The sequence below is a fragment of the Camelus bactrianus genome, chromosome 9 (genome assembly GCF_048773025.1).
Source record: "Camelus bactrianus isolate YW-2024 breed Bactrian camel chromosome 9, ASM4877302v1, whole genome shotgun sequence".
Taxonomy (NCBI): Eukaryota; Metazoa; Chordata; class Mammalia; order Artiodactyla; family Camelidae; genus Camelus; species Camelus bactrianus.
The window spans coordinates 47,828,635-47,849,014 of NC_133547.1; the positions used below are offsets into that span (position 1 = coordinate 47,828,635).

Sequence of the window (20,380 nt, forward strand, 5' to 3'; positions counted from 1 at the left end):
GTTGGGATAGGTAAGTGAGCACCTGTGACAATAAGTACTCCAGACAGACACAATAATACCCCTGTTTGCCAAATTACTACTCACCTCAATCACATTTGTGTGAATAAATTAAGGCCAAAGAGTGTGTCTCAAATAACTGAGGATTCAGATAGCTATGCCTTCTTCTGTGGGTTTTGTTTGTTTGATTTGTTTTTGCCACAGAATGTTGCTGATGTGATTTAGAACACTGCTCTATTTGAAGGCTACAAATCATTATTCATCAAATGAAGCCAATAATCAGGTGTCCCAAATAAAGCGTTCCCCAAACTTTAATTGTTCCCTGGCAAGGAAAGCTGCCTTTATTGGAGTGAGCAGACGGCAAGATATAAAAGCCTTTTTGTGATTAGTTGAAACTTCCTATAGAAACCCCACCAATTTCTTCACCTCCTGGCACACGGGATATGCTAATTCTTTGGCTTTCGCCGACCCATCTCGTAAAACCTTGTCTAAGTAGCCCTTGTCCATCTTCAGTTTTTCAATTTCACTCTTAATGGGAGCAAATTTCTCGATCACAGCATCTGCCACCACCAGCTTGTAGCGAGCAGTGTCGAAGCCAGCACTGCGGCGGACCACATCCTCCACTGGGAGTCCGGTCACTGCCGCGTGGATGGCGACCAGGTTGGAGACGCCCCCTCGCTGGGCCGGGTCATAGGTGACCTCCGAGGTGAAGTCCGTCACAGCCTTGCGGAACTTCTGCACTATCTCCTCAGGGCTGTCTGTTATTCGGACAGTGGCCAGTTTATCGGGGTCTGATTTCGACATTTTGGCAGAAGGATCACGCAGGGATTTCACCTTCTTCATCGATGCTAGGTGGAAACACCAACACAGAGGCACGAAAGACAAAACCCAGACCAAAAAAATAAAGACAAAAACAAAACAAAAAAAACACCAATAGGAATGTCAGTGTCTAGATCTTAAGTGCCAAGAACACCAAGTAACTTTATTATTTTTACCCAATTAATATCAAATGCTCATTATAAAAAAAATCAAGCAATTTATATAAGCATGAAAGTGAAGATGTTGGAAATGTTAGTTAATTCTGTCAGTATTTTGTTGATATTTTCATGCATCTTTTTTTTATTAATGGACTATTTTTTAAGAGTAGTTTCAGGTTCACAGCAGAATTGAGTAGAAAATACAGAGAGTTTGCACACAGCCCTCCCCACTCACACATATATTCTCCCCTACCCTCAACATCCCTCATCAGTGTGGCATATTTGGTACAATCAATGAACCAATATGGCAGGACACATTATTATCAACCAAAGTCCATAGTTTACATTAGGGTTCACTCTTGATGTTGTGCATTCTATGCGTTTTGACAAATGCATAATGACGTGTAGCCACCACTATAGTATTGTGCAGAATAATTTCATTGCCCTAAAAATCCCTTATGCTCCATCTATTCATTCCTCCCTCCCTCTGATGCATCTTTTAATGTACATATATACATAAAAATGTACAATCTTACACAAATGAAATTGTATCAATCATACTGTTTTTGCTGTGAATACCTGTTAACAAATATTGTCTATTTCTTTCCCCTCTGGTCTTCCCTACTGGTTAATCACCCCTGCCAACAACCACTGCCCCTCCTGCCCTTGTGCTGGTTTACACAACCTGTGGCATCTTTCCATTTCTTTACCCATGATTATGTAAGCAATTGCTAACACACACATGTACACGTGTGAGAATGAAACAAGTGACTTGTTTATTGCTCTGATAGAATCAAGATGTTAAGGCGTGCTTCATAAACCAATGTATTAATAACTGCCCAATTTATGGCTTTTACAGAAACATATAAAGTTAAAATAGGTAAAATAATAATTGGTCAAAGCATTAAAATAGTCCTTATTGCTAAAAGAAGGTGATTTCAATGCATGGGCTTTGTGTGAACTGTCGGAATAACTTAGAAATTTACAGCCGCCTTATGCTTCTAAATTGATACTAGGCATGAGTTACACTCTCTAAAATGCTGTCAGCTTAATAACGATGGACAGAGCTTAGATTCAGTGATTTCTGCCCTTGCCACAAGTTTACATTGCTACCAAAATGCTGATAGAGATTTACAGCTTCTTCCCTCGAGAAGATTCCAGCGCAGCACAGCCTTGCAAGCTGCAGGCGAGGTTTTGGATTCAGTAGGTAGGTTGCACATTCCGTCTGGGTCGTGCATTTAAGAAGGCAGAATGCGAGGATTATGAATGCCCTCTTGTTATATCTAGATTATGATCCAGCAGTTCTTACACTTTTGACTTTGTGAATAGGGAACACAAGGTCAACTGGCTTTGGAACCAGAGGCCTCAATGTAGGGCCCAGGTTTTGCCACCAACTAGATACATGACTTGGACACAGAGTCAGCCTTGCCAAGCCTTAATTTCTTTCCTCAACCACAGAATAGGGAAAAATACCTGCTCTACTAAATGAGATGTGTTTTTATATATATAATGTAATATTTTATAACAAAAATGATTATTTTTAGTTTCTAGTCTCTCCCATATTTTTCAAACTTTCTTCGTTATTTTTTTTCAATAATCTGAAGAGTCCTACATTACATTACAGGAAAGGATAGAATTCTCATTACAAATCCTGAAGCCTATCCATGACAAAGCCAAGTTTAGTCCCAAGAAAGTTCCAAGCCTTGGTCCGTCATCCAATCAATCCTCTCTTCAAATGCACCCTGATTTAACAATTTCACATTTGTTACTTACTCAGAATGGACTTGGGCACCGGGAAGAACTCCCCAAACTTCTTGTTAAACCCGTGCGCTAGATCCTGAACCAGCTCCATGTGCTGGACTTGGTCCTCTCCAACAGGAACATGTGTGGACCTTTAATAAAAGACAGGCAGGAAAACTCAGCAAGGCTCCTGCTTACACTGAAATGATATTGCAAGCAGCTGCAATTCCTGTGCCTATTTCACTGTTGGTGTTCAACAAATGTTCACCAGCTACAGAGGGAATGTTGAGACCCAAGTCTTTATCTGTGTATCAGACAAATGCCAAAGAGACGTTTGTCTACTCTAGTTCTGTTTCTTCCATAGCAGAAGAACACAGCCATCAACACCAGTGTGACAGGCTCTTGCTGGGAGGGAGGAATGGTATCTTAAACAGCATATGCTCTAAGCATAATTGTATTTTAAACTACTCCCCATTCCCTCACCCAGTCGGCACATATTATCCTAGCCTTGACCAGATGCTTTTTACTTCAGAGGTGGTGTTTACACTTGAAAGACACTCCACCCGACTCTCCAAATCAAAGATGGCAGAAAGCTCTTTGGGCAAGAGTTTTCCCTCCTTGTCACACAGGGGGTAACCTAAGATCTTTTTGGAATATGCTCCTTTGTTTTCAAGTAAACTGCAATCACGAGACCATTAATATGCTCCAGGGAACTTAAAATAAATAAACAAAATCTATTAGTACAATGTAGATGGATCTCAAAACAATGTTGAATGAAAAAAAGCAAGTCATAGAAGACATGTAGAGTCTTCTCTACATGTCTTTTGCATGTAGCTGCTCACTTGTAAATCTTAAAAGTATATACGATAACATTATATATTGTTTATAGGTCCATATATAAAAGTACAAAAACATATTGGAGATTCCTCCACAAATGCATGATCATAGCTGCCTCTAAAGAAGGAAAGAGAATGGGTCTGGGGAAAGGAACAAAGGACCTGAGTTTTATCTGCAATATTTTATTTTATCAAAAAATGAAGATGTGAAACAAAAATTATCAAAATATAGGGACTTTAATTATTTTAATCCCATATATAAAGTTTGCAGTGTTGGATCATGAGGAGGTACATCAAACAAGGGAAGAATTAATCACTATAGAGAAGTCTTGAGGGGGAAAATTATACTAAAATATTACTGGGGAAGGAGACACGTAGTTTTAAGTCTTTAATGTCTGGCTAGGAATTTACATTTGATAATACAGTTAATAAAATGCTGTAGTTTCTTGATCAAGAATGCTTAACATTCTTCCCATGAGAGCAGCAGCCTTAAAGTCAACTTGAATATTTAAATGATAATTGTACATACGAGTGGAACAATAACAACTTTTAAAAACAACCCCAGGAAAGAAAAACTGCTAGAAAACTACGGTACTTCGTTATAGAGAGTATCTCCTAGCCCCATGGTTAATTAGTCGTCCTTGAAAAACTGTCAGAGATACTATTTTCCTTGCGAATGACTGTCCACAGCTACTGGTTTATTTAACATAGTTGTTCAGAGCATAAGGAAGTGAAGGCAGCTTTGATTACCCATAAAGACTAGCTACTTTAGCCTTGATTTCAAAGTATACTCTGTCTGACTTGATTTGATATATACTAGCTACTTTAGCCTTGATTTTCAAACTACACAGTAATCAAAACAGTATGGTACTGGTACAAAAACAGACACATAGATCAATGGAACAGAATAGAGAGCCTAGAAATAAATAAATGCAGGTATTGTCAATCTATGACAAAGGAGGCAAGAATAGACAGTGGGGGAAAGACACTTTTCAATAAATGGTGCTAAGAAAAATGGACAGCTACATGCAAAAGAATCAAACTGGACCAGTATCTTATACTATATTCAAAAAATAACTCAAAAGGATAAAACACTTGAATGTAAAAGCTGAAACCATAAAATTCCTAGAAGAAAACATAGGGAGTAATCTCTTTGATACCAGTCTTAAGGATTTTTTTGGATCTGACTCCACAGACAAGGACAATAAAAAAGCAAAATTAAACAAATGGGACCACATCAAACTAAACAGGTACAGTGAAGGAAACCATCAGCAAAACGAAAAGGCAAACTACCAAATAGGAGATGTTTGCAAATGATATACCAAGTAAGGGGTTAATATCCAAAATATACAAAGAATTCATACAACTCAATGTAAAAAAAAATCTGATGAAAAAGTGGACAGAGGACCTGAATAGACATTTTTCCAAAGAAGACACACAGATGGCCAATAGACTCATGAAAAGATGTTTCACATCACTAATTATCAGGGAAATGCAAATCAAAACCACAATGAGATATCACCTTATACCCTTCAGAATAGCTATAATCAAAAAGACAAAGAAATAACAGGTGTTGGTGATGATGCAGAGAAAAGGGGACCCCTGTGCACTGCTGGTGGGAATATAAATTCGTGCAGCCACTATGGAGAACAGTATGAAGGTTCTTCAAAAAATTAAAAATAGAACTACCATAAGAATCATCAATTCCACTTCTGGTTATTTATCCAAAGAAAATAAAAACATGAATTTGAAAAGATTTAGTCACCCCTATGTTCATTATTTACAATAGCCACAATATGGAAGCAACCTAAATGCCCATTAACAGATGAATGGATAAAGCAGCTGTGGGGTGTGTGTGTGTGTGTATACACACACCATAATAAAATATTACTCAGCCATAAAAAAAAGAATGAAATCCTGCCATTTGCAACAACATGGATGAAACTGGAAGGTATTATGCTTAGTGAAGTAAGTCAGGCAAAGAAAGACAAATGCTGTATGTTTTCACTTATATGTGGAACCCGAAAAACAAAACAAATGAACAAACAAAACAAAATAAAACAAGACTCACAATACAGAGAACAGACTGGTAGTTCCTAGAGGGGATGGGAGTTGGAGGGTGGGCAAAATGGATAGGGGTAGGATAGAGAGGTACAAACTACTAGTTATAAAGTGATTAAGTCATGGAGATGTAATGTACACCATAGGAAATATAGTCAATAATACTGTATTAACTTTGTATGGTGACAGTAACTAGACTTTCCACGGTGATCATTTCGAGATTTATGTAGACATTAAATCACTATGTTGTATACCTGAAACTAACATAATAGCATATGTTAATCAATTTAAAAAAAAAGACTAGCTACTTTACTACAGTAACTAGACTTGAGAAGATTTTGAAAAATTCTGAAATATTCCTCATAATTTTGCAATCATTCTTAATTTCTGGAAATTACTCTAGTCTTTGTTTTTGTCTCTATGGATGCATATTTTTACATAACTGCAGTTGTAATACGCATACTATCTTTTATGTTAGCATAATAGGTAGTTCCCATGATTCTATGTGTTCTTCATTAACAGAATTTTAATAGATGCATAAAAGTGTTTCTTACTATAGTTGCAGAACTATAAGGAATGTACATTATTTTGCAGCAGATTCTTTTGAATATTTACATAGGGAGAAATTTTGATTCAAGTGAAAAAAATTATTTTTTTATAATAACCCAAAAGTCCTGTGGAGATAAATATGCTGAATAAGTGTTCAATACTTTCCAGCCAAAAACAAGGCATGATTGTCAGTTAATGAAACTAATATTTATATCACAAAATAATTCTGAATATATCTCCAAAGGAAACGTTGATAAATGTCTTGAATGTTAGAATAAGCAGTAGGTGTCAAAGCAACTCTTTGACATCTTTTGCACAGAAGCAATATATTTTATTTATTGAAAAAAAAATCCCTGAACATTAGCTGTGTTTTCATATAGCCTCTCAAATACCTATGCATTTGCTACTCTCATTTTTTGTGTATGTGACTTTGGGTAAATCATAGAATTTCTATCATAGAAAACTTTCTTACTATAAAATGGGAGTATTAATATTTACCCCATACTATTGTTGTGGAGATTAAATGAGATAATGCATGTAAAGTGCTTACCACAGTGCCTGGAATTTGCTAAGCCTTAAAATAATGGTAGCTATGTAGGAAAGAGAATTCTGAAATGGTAGACTGTATTTCAGAAAACTGCTCAAGACATATATCTCAAATAACTAGAGGTTCACTCATTACCTAACTCTGATTCCAACTTCTCTCTAGCTTGGCTGAAAAGAGGGACAGTTTATGAAGCGGAAAAAAAAAGTCCAGGGTCATCATGCATATTTAGCAAAGTGGATAACCAAGCCCTAATGAATATTTATTCATTTATATATAAATTTTCTCAGGAGAGTAAAAAGAAAATCAAATCAACAGAGGGCAATGTGTTGGCTTAGTCTCCTTTTGTCCCCTAGATGTTGACATTTCTAAAAACATGGTCATGGCTCTGTAGTTCTCTCCCATCATTGGAGAGCTTATTAACTTTCACCTGAGGATCCACAAGTCCCTTCTCTTCTGATGATTTTAGGGCTCTGTCCCTAGCTCTGCCATCTCTCTGAAGGGTTAGGACTGGACATTGGTATTACATATCCCATGTTTACTTCCAAACTCAACACTAAAGAATCAACATTCCAGTTTTGAAATGATGTCAGCATTGTAGTCCAAGATAACCTGTCTCAATTTCTTACTAAAATACTCTGGAGGACAGAGGAAAAAAAATAACTGAAAATTAGCATCAAGAGTCAAACATATAACTAGGAGTCTTAAGGGGGTGGGAAGGGATAAATTGGGAATTTGAAATTTGCACCTCTTGGGGAGTGATGGAAATGTTAGCTATCTTGATTGTGGTGGTGGTTTCATTGGTATATGCGTCTACCAAAATTCATCAAATTGTACATCCGAACTATGTGTAGTTTACTGTACAGGAATCATACCATGATAAAGGTGTTAAAAAAAAGGAGTCAAACCTAAAACAGAATTTGAGAAGACTTTTCATTAACTGTGAAATCAACAGAATTGAACTGAAAAGAGCAACTGACTGAGCTTCCTTCAAAGTCAGAGCAAATGCCCCATTGTTGGAAACCTATCCCAACGGGAGATGAGGACAGACATCCCTCTGTCACAGCTAGACTCATATTCTGATATGGATCCCTTTCTCTTCATCAGCCTGACTCTTTCTACATTCTGCTCTCAGGAAACATTACAAGCAGTGGAGGCAGCAGGAAGTGGTCACGGTACACTGCTTCCTCATAAGAATGAGAATGGAATTCTATGACAGTACAGACTTGTTTGCCTTGTCCATTACTGTACCCCAGGACACAGAATGTTTTCTGACTGGGGATGGGCTCCACTCAAGGAATACCTGTTGAATGAATGAATGAAAAAGTAAAGTGCTTAAGGTGAGAGACTGAGGCAGGATGAGACCTGGAAGCAGAGTATCCTGGTGAGGCTGTTCTTTTTCACATGATACATCTGCTCAGAGAATGCAAGAGCTAGGCAGGCAGTAGGAGGAAATCTATCTCAGACCAGAAATACTAACGAAGTTGAGCAACACAAGCACCTGGGTTAGGAGCACAGCACACTATTCTGTCCTCCTGTTGGATTCTGAGCAGGGACTTCAGTGAGCATCCAGGTACGCAGACAGTGGACATGAGGGCCTTTCATAGATTTTGTCTACTGACAGGCACTATTTGAATATAGTTTTCTTGTTCTGATATGGATTTTAAAAGCCGAATACATAAGGAAACTGTAAGTAAAACAAATAGACAACCTATGGAATGGGAAAAAATTTTTGCAAATGAAACCAACAAAGGCTTGATCTCCAGAATATATAAGCAGCTCATACGACTCAATAAGAAAAAAATAAACAACCCAATCCAAAAATGGGCAGAAGACCTAAACAAGCAATTCTCCAAGGAAAACATACAAATGATCAATAGACACATGAAAAAATGCTCAATATCACTAATTATCAGAGAAATGCAGATCAAAACTACAATAAGGTATCACCTCACACCAGTTAGAATGGCCATCATTCAAAAATCCACAAATGACAAATGCTGGAGAGGCTGTGGAGAAAAGGGAACTCTCCTTCACTGCTGGTGGGAATGCAGTTTGGTGCAGCCACTGTGGAAAACAGTATGGAGTTTCCTCAAAAGACTAGGAATAGACTTACCATATGACCCAGGAATCCCGCTCCTGGGCATATATCCAGAAGGAACCCTACTTCAGGATGACACCTGGATCCCAATGTTCATAGCAGCACTATTTACAATAGCCAAAACATGGAAACAGCCTAAATGTCCATCAACAGATGACTGGATAAAGAAGATGTGGTATATTTATACAATGGAATACTATTCAGCCATAAAAACCGACAACATAATGCCATTTGCAGCAACATGGATGCTCCTGGAGAATGTCATTCTAAGTGAAGTAAGCCAGAAAGAGAAAGAAAAATACCATATGAGATCGCTCATATGTGGAATCTAAAAAACAAACAAACAAGGCATAAATACAAAACAGAAATAGACTCACAGACATAGAATACAAACTTGTGGTTGCCAAGGAGGCAGGGGGTGGGAAGAGGTAGACTGGGATTTCAAAATTGTAGAATAGATAAACAAGATTATACTGTATAGCACAGGGAAATATATACAAGATCTTATGGTAGTTCACAGAGAAAAAAATGTGACAATGAATATATATATGTTCATGTATAACTGAAAAATTGTGCTCTACACTGGAATTTGACACAACATTGTAAAATGATTATAAATCAATAAAAAATGTTAAAAAAAAAAGCCCGCTACATAAAAAATCAATCAATCAATCAATCAAACAAACAAGTAAAAGACCCCAAAACAGAGCCTATGAAAAATATCGTGGAACAAAGGAAAGGGAATTTTACCCTGTAGATCCTGAGGAAGGTCAAACATTTGAAAGTTAATTTTATAGTTGTTTTGTTTTTGTGTTTTTAATGGAGGTGCTGGGAATTGAACCCAGGAACTCATGCATGCTGAGCACATACTCTACCACTGAACTATACCTTCCCCCTGTTCTATTTTGTTTCTTAAAGAAAATTACTTGGTAACCTCAATAGGATTCAAAAAGCCATGGCTATTATAAGGTATGAGCAAGAAATCAGAAAAGGAGAAAAACAGGTGGTGATAGAAAATAATAAAATGAAGAGAAAGTGAAATGATGAATTAAAGAAAATCAAACACACAATAGAAGAATCAGGAGCAGTAGGTGCAGAATCCTAAGGACAGGTCATATCAGTGAACTTGGAAGAGAAACATGAAGCTCTGTAGGACCTCAGAGCAAGAGGAAAAAGAAAGAAGTATGACAGGCAAATAACAGGTAGACAAAACTGAGTATGCATTTTCAAGGAACTAGGCAGGTTTCAGGGAAAAAAACCCTAGAGACTCACAACAAAACACAACCCAGAAAAATTTGTAAATCACAAAGTTAATGGAAAAAATCCTATACATCACAGTCAAAAAATAACGACAAAAATAAGAGAAATCAGGTTAATAACACAAAATGGAACAATGTTTATGGGATTGTGAGAAAAAAGTATTAAAAATCTAGCCATGCTGTCTTTTAGATGTGAACTATAATGATCATTATTATGATGATAATAAAGTAGCTAATAGCTATTGAATACTTCCTATATGCTGTACACTTTACTAAGAATTTTTAATGTATTATTATTGTACTTCATCCCATTTTACAGATGAGGCAAGCTGAACAGAAAGAAATTCTCAGGCATGTAAAGGACTAGAAAAATTTTTGATTCAAATCTATGGACTCAAGAACTTGGAAACGGAGATGCCAAGGTATAAAGATTGGCTGTAAAGAATAAAAACATTACGTCTAAGTTTTGGTAACAATTCGAAATAGAAAATAATCTAAAATCAAGCCATTTATAACAACAATTTTTGTTGAAAAATCCCAGGTTAGTTTACAAAATCAAAAGGAAGTGTGAATATAGACTGAGAACCTGAAAGTATGATTAATAATCCATCTTACATGATACCATATCATTTTTTACTTGGAATGATTAAAAAAAGACTCAAAAATATAATTTTGAAGAGTGAGAAACATATACAAGTGGACAATGTCCAGACATTACATGACCAGAAAACTCTCACCCAGAATCTCTGGAGCACCGAGCCCAGGAAGCCAAACCACGTCTCTACAGCAAGGGGCCCAGCACAGTCAAGACTTGGTCAATGACTGCCAACATCCCAATTCTGCGTCCAAGCTCTGTGCAACCAGAGAGAGTCAAATATGCTTCCCAAACCAACCACATATGATGCCCCACCTCTAGTCAAGCCTCTCCACGACCCTGCCTGCCTTCGAGTCTGCAGAACACAGAGTGACAGTGGCTGGCTCTCCTGCTCTGGCAAACTCTGAATAAATAGCCTGTTTGTTCTCAGGTGGGAGGTATTTGTTTAAAGATGATCACTATCAGAATTAAAAACAGAAAGCACATCTTCCAAGTCGATGGAAGAGATAAAAGCAAAGAAAACACCATCTATATAGCAAAAGGCAGAAAACACATAATGATGTGGAAAAATATGACCAAAAAAACCCCAGGATGTAAATTTTTTCGAAAATACGTATAATGTGTATTCATATATAGGAGGGGCCACAGTGGTTTGAGTGAGGGGCTCTGGTGTCAGGTAGTTCTAGGGCCAGAGTCCTGCTATGTCACTCATCCGTTGGTGCTCCTGGGCAAGTTATTTAACCTAAATCTGTTTTTTTTTTTTTTTTTGGATTAATAATAGTCCGTACTTAGGGGGTTTCTTTAGGAGTGAGTATAATAATGCATGCAACACTTGCAGTTTGGGGCCTGGAAGAAAGTATGCAAACAAAGAGTGTTAGCCTCAGAAACTGGTTTGGAGGAAGTGCACCAATATGTTAGTAAGAATGGAAACAGTAGCTAATAGTTAATAATAGTTAATAGCTAACAATACACTGAAACAAAACTGTAAGAGACCACTGACTCTCCCACTACTAGATCCTATCAAGACAGAAAAAGCAATCGTGTATCTGGGAAAGTACTGTAATTCAAATGTTTAGGGCAGGGAGCTGGATCTACTGAACAGACTGCTCCTCTGTTCTACCAGAATGTTCCTTCCTTAACTCCTGCCCAATAGTGCCTTTATTTCAGGTCTAAGCTTAAATGTCACCTCTTCGGAGAAGCCTTCCCTAACTATACTCTCCAAAGTTGGCTCTGCCCTCTTATTCTTTTTCCCCAGTATCTTATTTATTTTCTTTATAGTATTAATCCAAGTCTAATTATTTTATTTCACTTGTTTGTTTAATTGTATGTTGTTTTCTCTCCTGCTAGCAAACAGGCTTTTTGAAAGCCTGTCTTGTTTTTCAATCTATTTCCAACACCTGGTAGAGCTGCCTGGTAGGTAGGAGGCGCTCAATAAATATTTATTCAATAAACAAAATGATCTTAAGAGGGAGTAACTTTAGTCTATACAGGTTTATACCAGGAGAAAAATGATAATAAAATCAGCTCATGATCAGACTGTTTAAATCACAGCTCCACCAGCTACTATTGAGTTACTAGCCAACTTTCTTCCAGTTTCTGAGCCTCCATTTCCTCTTTAAAGTGAGGATAACGATGGTGCTTACCTCATACTCTTGTTTCCAAGATTAAATGAGCAAACCAGCATAGTACTCGACAGCAAGAACTCAGCAAGCACTGGCTAGTCACATAATATGTATTCATTACTATCTGACACCATAAAGGACAAAATGGTAAAAGATACTATTAGGGACCCCTTGGTGTGAGGTACATTGTGACTTTTTTCAAACCAGGACCATTTTCACTTTCTGACAGCTGATTCACACCACAAACATAAATATCAACATATAATCCCAGGGACAGTCACAGATCTGGGCAGCAATCCTGATTTGGGTAGAATACATATTTCAGACTGACAGGTCACATATCTGATTGGGTAATCCCCAAATATAAATGGTATGCTATAGGAATTCTGAGGATTCTTTTAATTTAAGGAAAGCAGAGAGAATAATGAAGAAAAAGACAAAAATCCAGAGACCATGACAAAGGATCAGGATGTAGTTTCTCTTCTAAGGTCAGTGAATGACTAGGAAATTCTACAACACGGTTGTTAGGCCACGTATAGTGCTTTCTTCCATGCAGCCTGGAGCCGAAAGTCACTGGCTCAGTGAGTGGTGAAAACAAGAATGTTCCTTTTTATGTTTCCCATCAGTGTCCACAACCCTGTACACGTTCCTCTTGGAGGTGTACATGCACATGTCCCATCCTTCTAAATTCCTCTTCTTTGACTGGACTTTGCACTCCCATCTTGTAATTACAGTGAGGCTGACCTGCAGAGGTCAGCTTGACTCCCCTAAACCAAATTAGCCAACAGGGCAGGTTAAAAAGCAACTACAGTAGCCCATAGGAAATCACAATGGACTGCAACCAACACAGAAAAAACAATTACCATAATCAATACACTTTAAGCACATCAAAATGAATATTTCCACATGTCAAAATGGTTCCAGATTCACAAAGCAACCAAACTAAACAGAAAACACATTTAGTTTTCATAATGACTCTGCATGTGTCTCTGCCTTATGTCGGAGCCTTGCCTCTTTTCTTACAATTCTGTGAGGTTTGGCTTTCAAAAAAAAAAAAAAAAAGGATTAAAAAATTTTAATTTTTTTCACCTGGACCTATTGTTCCACTTGGCTTTTTCATCTGATTTCAGTTTGTTTGTTTCTAGCCTTTCCTCGCTCTGCTCCTGCTGCTCCTTTCACCTCCTATAATTTATCTTGGCCCTTACTTCTCATCCATTAAGTTTACACTTCACATTAATTCAGCCTGTCTTTGATTCTGCTCACTTATGGGGCTTATTCTCTTCATATTTTCAACCTCCCTCCTCATAGTCTTCCTTTCACTTCAAATAATTTAGTGCTTTTCTTTTAAAATTTATACTCTCCATAATGATATCCATATTAATATTCTTCTCTCTCCCCCCATTTTTTTTTTCTTTTTCACTTATCCTGACAGCACTTTCTTAGACACAACATAAAACAAGTCTTTCATAATTCTGATTGTTATAACTTCTGTCACATAATAATGCGTCTGATCTTCTTTGGTGACTAAACCGTTTTTCTTTTGCTTAGTTCCTAGTTACATCTACGTTTCCTTAGGATCCACTCCTCCCCTCTGGCAGGATTAGTGTCCAGATGAATAATTATTGCCTACATATATCTGCTCACAGAGATCTGTTCTCTTACTTTTCCCCCCTACTTTTTTGGCTGTGTTTGTGCATTTTCAGTGCTGCTGCCTTTAACCATCCTGACTGGGAAAGGAGTTCGGTGCTGTTTTTCCTTTTGTAAAGGATTACTTAACCACCACTGGTTGCTTGTTGGGTATACTGTAATGATTCCTCAACTTAGCAATTATTTATGAAGACCTATGATGTGCAAGGCCTCGTGCCAGTACTGTGAGAGATATAAACAAGACTTTGTCTTCTAGGGAGTTAAGTCTTCCAGGAGGAGAGAACACCAATTGAAGTTATAAATTCTTCTGGCTGGTCCTCTTAAGAGTATTCCCTATCTCGGTGAATGGCAACACCATCTATCCAGTCGCACAAGTCAGAAACCTGGGGTCGTCCCTGACAGCTCTTTCTCAGACACATCCAATCCATTATAAAGTCTTATCCATGTTAACCCCCAACATCTCTTAAATCTCTCCATTCTCGAAAAAGATTATGAAAATGAATATATGTATATATAGGCATGACTGGGACATTATGCTGTATGCCAGAAATGGACACACTGTAACTGACTATACTTTAGGAAAAAAAGATGTATACACTAAAACTATAATGAAATATCAACGGGAAAGCTTCTAGAAAAACAAAAAAAGCTTAAAATTATGAGAGATCTTTTCAAATTTGATGTGCAAGTAGACAAAAAATATATAAGAAGACCATAATCCAAAAAAAAAAAAAAAAAAGATTTCTCCATTCTCTTCATCTTCACTGCCACCATCATGGTCTAAGTAGATTAGTGGAAGAGCCTTTTAATAGACTGCCTCCACTGCTCTTGTCCCTCAACAACTCATTCTGTCTTTTAATCAGCCCTTTTTTAAAAGTACAAATCGAATCATTTCACTCTGTCCTTAAAAGTGTACAAAATGCTTCCTCTTGCTTTTTGGAGTGTGTACTGGACTGTCTGTTGACCCCTCAGCACCGTTCTCTCCCTTCTACGCTGTTCCTTGATCTTCAGGGGCTAGCAGCCTTAAGCTACATTTCTAAGACTACCTTCCAGTAGGGTTCTGGTTTAGCGTAGGCACTTGCCCAGTAGCTCACAAGTGAAAGACAAAGAAGAAATTATTGCTTTGGCAGTTGCAAGTAAGTATGTGGACATCAGCACTGAAATGAGGATTGGCCAGCAGCTCTCAGGATCTCATAAAAATTTAGGACAGTCTGGCCTCACAGAGAAAAAATGTAATTCAAGAACTGGAAGTCTCCAAAGCAGCTTTGGGAACCATTATCTCAGCTGTCCTCAATGGCAGTGGCCTGATCCTCAAACATTATGGCGACTCAGCTCCTCTCTGGAATTACCAAGTCTTAAGTTTCTGACCAGGCATCTTCCTCTCCATACTCTTCACTTTGGTTGGTTTTGGCTCTGCTTGCTCATAGCTCCTTGAGGACTCTGTTTCCACGTTTTCCTATGTCATTTCAGCTTTTGCTTTCACTACCTTCTTATCCTCTTCCCATGTTTCCCTCTTCAGGTTCTTGAGAAAGAGAAACCAATTAGCCCAGAAAAGCACTCTCATCTCTGTTTGAGCAGACTTAGTGGTACCTCTCTAAAACTTCATTTATCTGTAAAATGGGAGTAATGCCACTTAACTATCTTATAGAGCTGTTGTGAGAATCTGAATAGATACCGTGTATGTAGCAGCTAGTATGACACCTAACAAACAAGGCTCACCACATGTGAATTCCTTCTTCCCGTTCCCTCAAGTCCATGCATAGTGCCTTTTTCTGGATTAGTGGCATTATAGGTATTTAACAAGTATTTGCTACATATTAATAAAAGCTATGTGCATGTTTCTGTATATATCTATATATATACAGAGAGAGAGAAATATTTATTTAATATATATCAAGCTATTTGAAATTAGATATTTAGAAAAATAACACAGATGCAAAATAAAAACTATAAACACTAGTTATTTGGGGGTATTTTGTCTCTCTTCAAATACTTGCTATTTTATTATACTCTCAAGCTTAGGATGGTTTCAGCTGGCCATTCCTGGGTTCCTTACCAAGTTCTGCCCGAACAATTACATAAATCGTTCACACACTTATCTGGAAGGCTCCTCTTCCATTCCCTTCCCTCATGTTTGTTCTCCAGCCCACCAGGTACCACTCATTCTAATGCTGATTTTGACAAAAGCAAACATGAAATCTATACTTGCCCTGCACATCAACATTTTGTGAAGAACTCACATAGATTTGCTGGTGGGAGAAAATGTAAATTTTTTTGTATCCATCTATCTACTTTTCGTTTGTGTATTTATTTATACTTATAATGTATATATTCACAGACATTCTAAAGATGAACTTTTTCAAAATCCAGAAATATCTGAAACAAAACCAAACAAAAAATACCCCCAAGTGCTTGAGCTCTGTTATAGGGAAAACAGTGGTGCCGGCTAAAAACCAGACCTGGGTTTCAGTTCTGCTTCTGCTACTTATTATGGAGCAATTAGGAATCTCTAAACTTGGAAGGAAGCATGATAAGACAGAAGAGAAATGTATGTTAGCAGAATAAATGCTGTCATAAACAGAGCTGGTTTTACTGTACTTGTCTGCAGGCTTTGCAGTGGTCCAAATGACACACATGCCCAGGAAATGTGGGATATATGTGATGTGGCCATGGCACCCCTGGGTACCCTCAAAGGAAGATGGCAGGAGAAAAGAGCCCAAAGGAACAGAGTCTATGAGCTGGAGCATCTGTGGCTGGCACCAGGAGGTCTGGCCTAAGACTAGATAGGAGGGAAATTCAGGGCATTCCTCCTAAGAAAAGGAGCTTGCAGGTACCAGCTCCACATCTATGGTCTAATTATGGCGTTAGAGGTAGATAGTTTCTGGGCTAGGGTAGGAGACAGTCATCTTGAATATAGATAATTACCTAGTTTGATAGAAAAAGACTTTTATCTGTTTGTTTTACCAAGTTATATGCAAAATGCAAGACTCCTGATGGAGACAGATAAAAATCTGCCACCAAAATCCTCCTTTCGGAAAATAGGAAAAGAAAAGCATCTAATGGCATTCTTTACTAAGAATATTCTAACCACCAAGTAGATCAGTAAGAGTCAAAGAAGGAATATTTATAGTTTGGGAATTTTTTTGCTACCAGGACTGGGCTGGGGGTAACTGAGGTGAAAAAGAACTGCTTATCCTTGGAAGCCTGAACTAACTGTGAGAACCCACTGGTGTGGGACAGCACGAGGCAGACAGGAAGCCATCAGGAAGCTCTTGGTGTTTACTTGCCACCTGTGAGATAACAAGTGTTTCACGTAAGGAAAGAGGACACTGACAATCTCAGGCTTGGCTGGAGAAAAGGTGGACTGTATGACAGATTGGAGGATCTTAAGGAACTATTTTTGCCATTGTCAGTCTTGTAAGATGTTGCTTGTACTGTACTTGTATTAAGTATATACTAGGTAATATCAATTCATACATAATTCGTTTAATAACCCCCTGAGCTATGTCCCATTAACCCACTTTACAGATGAAAGAAACTGTAGTATTTTATCATTCTGCCAGTTGTATTTTGGGCAATCGATAAAAACAAATTCATCATCACTTTAGCATATACGATCATGTATCGCTCTGGTTGCTCATGTGATGATCTTGCCTCCTAACAGAACAACTGGCTCCTTCAGGAAGGTGAGCACTGGCCTCAGGAGACCATAATCATGCTCTGAGGCTCCCCTGTCCACGGTCTGACTGCACTGCTTTGGGCAAATTGCTTAACCTCACTAGGACGTATTTGTAAAGCAAGGGAATTGAAGAAGAGGCCCTTTAAAGTTTCTTCCCACTCTGTGCCCCATGGCTCACCAAGAGGGCAATCATTCTTGTTCAAGTTTACTCTTTTACACAGCCTTGAGCTCTTGAACTGTTAAAGAAATCTACTGTGCTCGTGTGCTTCCAAACCCTGATGCTGAAAAATCGCAGCCTTTGGCTTTATGAAGAAGTAGCCATTGAAAACGAAATTAGACGTAAGATTGAGATCGTCAAAGACATCATCATCATCGATCATAGTCAAGTGACAGACATCGTTTTAATCCTTTAACAAGGATTTTTCTCATCTTTACGGGTGACAAAATCAAGGTTGTTTATGGAATCTTTCTAAGTAAACATGTTACCTCACTAGGATATATGTCTTTAGACCCTTATTAAACTTTCATTTGCTACTCCTGGAGAAAAGTATTCTAGAGTTCCCAGGCTAAGTCAAAAGTTACTCACTGTACATAATAAATGCTATCAAGAGTCCAGCATTCAAGTTAACACAACAAACAGACACATACTCCCAACATACAAGTTTGGATCAGAATTAAAGACAGCCTGCATGTACTCATGGAAATTCATTATGTGGAAAGTTCAGCAGCTGCTCTGGTTGTTTCCATCATAACGGCACAAGGGCTCTGGGGTCGTGTCACGGGGTATGTATACTGTCATCTCCATGCTATTATCATATTTACATGCAGAGAATTCTACATTTCCCATGGAAGAATCACTTTAATGAGGTCAAGACCTTAAGGGTAAGGGGTAAGAAGACTCACAGAGTTTCTCTCTTTCCTCAGAAGCTTTCACAGTGGCGAGGCTTGGCTATGAGTGCACACTAATGAGGAGGCTTTATCTTCTAGAAGGCCAAGTGGGGCCCGAGGAGGGTGATGCGGGGATAGCAGGGAAGAGCTGGGAAAGCAGTGGGGTCAGAAGCCCTGGCCAGCACTGCAGAGAGGACAGGCATTGGCATCCTCTGATTGTAGTTTTGAGACCTGTAAGTGGCAGTAGTAGTTGACATATTGATTACGTGGCCAAGAAAAGTGAGGGTACCTTGTATCATGTTGAAAGACTTGCTCTCAACCTGCAGGTCCCAATACAGTAGCTACTCGCCACAGGCAGCTATTTAAATTTAAATTCATTAAAATTAAATAAAAGTTAAAATTCAGTTCCTCTGTTAACATTTCAAGTGTTCAATAGCCTCATGTGGCTAGTGGCTACGGTCTTAATAAATGCAGATACAGAACATTTCCATAGTCGCAGCAAGTTCTGTTGGATAGCATTGCTTGAAAGTCTAGATTATATGAGAAATAAACACAAAAATAATTTTTTAAACACATTTTTTTTAAATGGAGGTACAGGGGATTGAACCCAGGACCTCATCCATGCTAGGCATACACTCTACCACTGAGTTATACCCTCCCCGCTAAAACCCTTGAAGTGTAATTATTACTGGGGGAGGATATCTTCCATAGTGGTTAAGAACACAGACTCTGTACCCAAACTTTCTAGACTCAAATCTTGGGTCCAAGCCTTGCTAGCACATGACCTTGGGCAAGTTACTGACCACTCGGTGCCTTAGTTTCCACATCTGTAAAATGGGGATGATAACGGTATAAGTTTTATAAGGTGGTTGTGAAGATTAAATGGGTTAATGTATGTAAAGCACTTACAACTTTTTCCAACACATAGCCAGTGCTATTTAAGTGTTAGCTCCTAACACTATTAGTTTAAACACTGAAACATACTCTATCATTTGGTATTATTAACTGGGGAATAGATGCCTGATCCTTTCTACACCCCTCATTCCCCGTGAACCAAATCTTCTTGAGCTAGGTGAAACATTCTCTTGTCAGCACGAGCACATCTACGACCAGGGTGAGCCCTGCCCCTTACTTGTACAGCAGAATGTCGGCTGCCTGGAGCACTGGGTATGTGAGCAGGCCCACTGTTCCGCTGTGCTTCTCCGTGGCAGTCTTTGCCTGTGTGGGTGAAAAGAGAGGAGGGAAACAAATCCAACATGAACCTAATTCTAATGTGAAATTAAGAAACCTTTAAAGCAAAGGGTGATCTGAAGCCACCTGTAACAACATTCTATCTCAGTTCCTTTTAGCAGCTCCAGCCATCTTCCAGCTGGTTTGTCCTTATGCTCCAGGTTTTGGTGGGAATAAGGTGAACCTACTTCCCCTGGAAACGATCCTGCACTGTCACTATTTCTTTTTCATTTTATTAAAGTAAGAGCATAAGGTCTTCTAGGCTCCGAATCAAATAAATTCCAGATTTCACAGGGGAGGTCAGAAAATACCATGAAATTAAATTTCTATAAATTAACATTAGCTAACATCAAATGTCCTACTGTTTGCCTGTGGAAACGTCCTGAAAAGTCTCACACTGTGCTATTGACAAAACTATAATATTCCTTTAAAATTGCATTAAACAAAAAACAGTAACAACAAAAATCCCCAAATCATGTCATTAAAAAGTGAAACTAAGAGATATTGTCATCAGACCAATCCTAATGATCTGTCTTGATCTTCGGGTGTTAAAGCAGTGGGAGTAAAGAGATTTCAGTAAACAACAGACTAGAATAGCTCCTTAACAGGGAAGCTGGTGGGAACCCTAGAGGTGGTTATTGGAAATACCTGATAG

The 20,380-nt window shown here is 38.3% G+C and overlaps 1 protein-coding gene across 1 annotated transcript in view; it reads right to left on the reverse strand.

Annotated features, from left to right (window-relative positions):
* Positions 1 to 290: 290 nt before the first annotated feature.
* WARS2 (tryptophanyl tRNA synthetase 2, mitochondrial) overlaps positions 291 to 20,380 on the reverse strand; it is an 85,275-nt gene continuing 65,185 nt past the window's right edge. The window contains exons 4-6 of the mRNA XM_010968021.3: positions 19,628 to 19,713; positions 2,748 to 2,866; positions 291 to 845 (exon numbers count right to left, since the gene is read on the reverse strand). Of these exons, the coding sequence (XP_010966323.1) occupies positions 397 to 845; positions 2,748 to 2,866; positions 19,628 to 19,713 (654 nt within the window). The 3' untranslated portion in view covers positions 291 to 396. The remainder of the gene's footprint in view (positions 846 to 2,747; positions 2,867 to 19,627; positions 19,714 to 20,380) is intronic.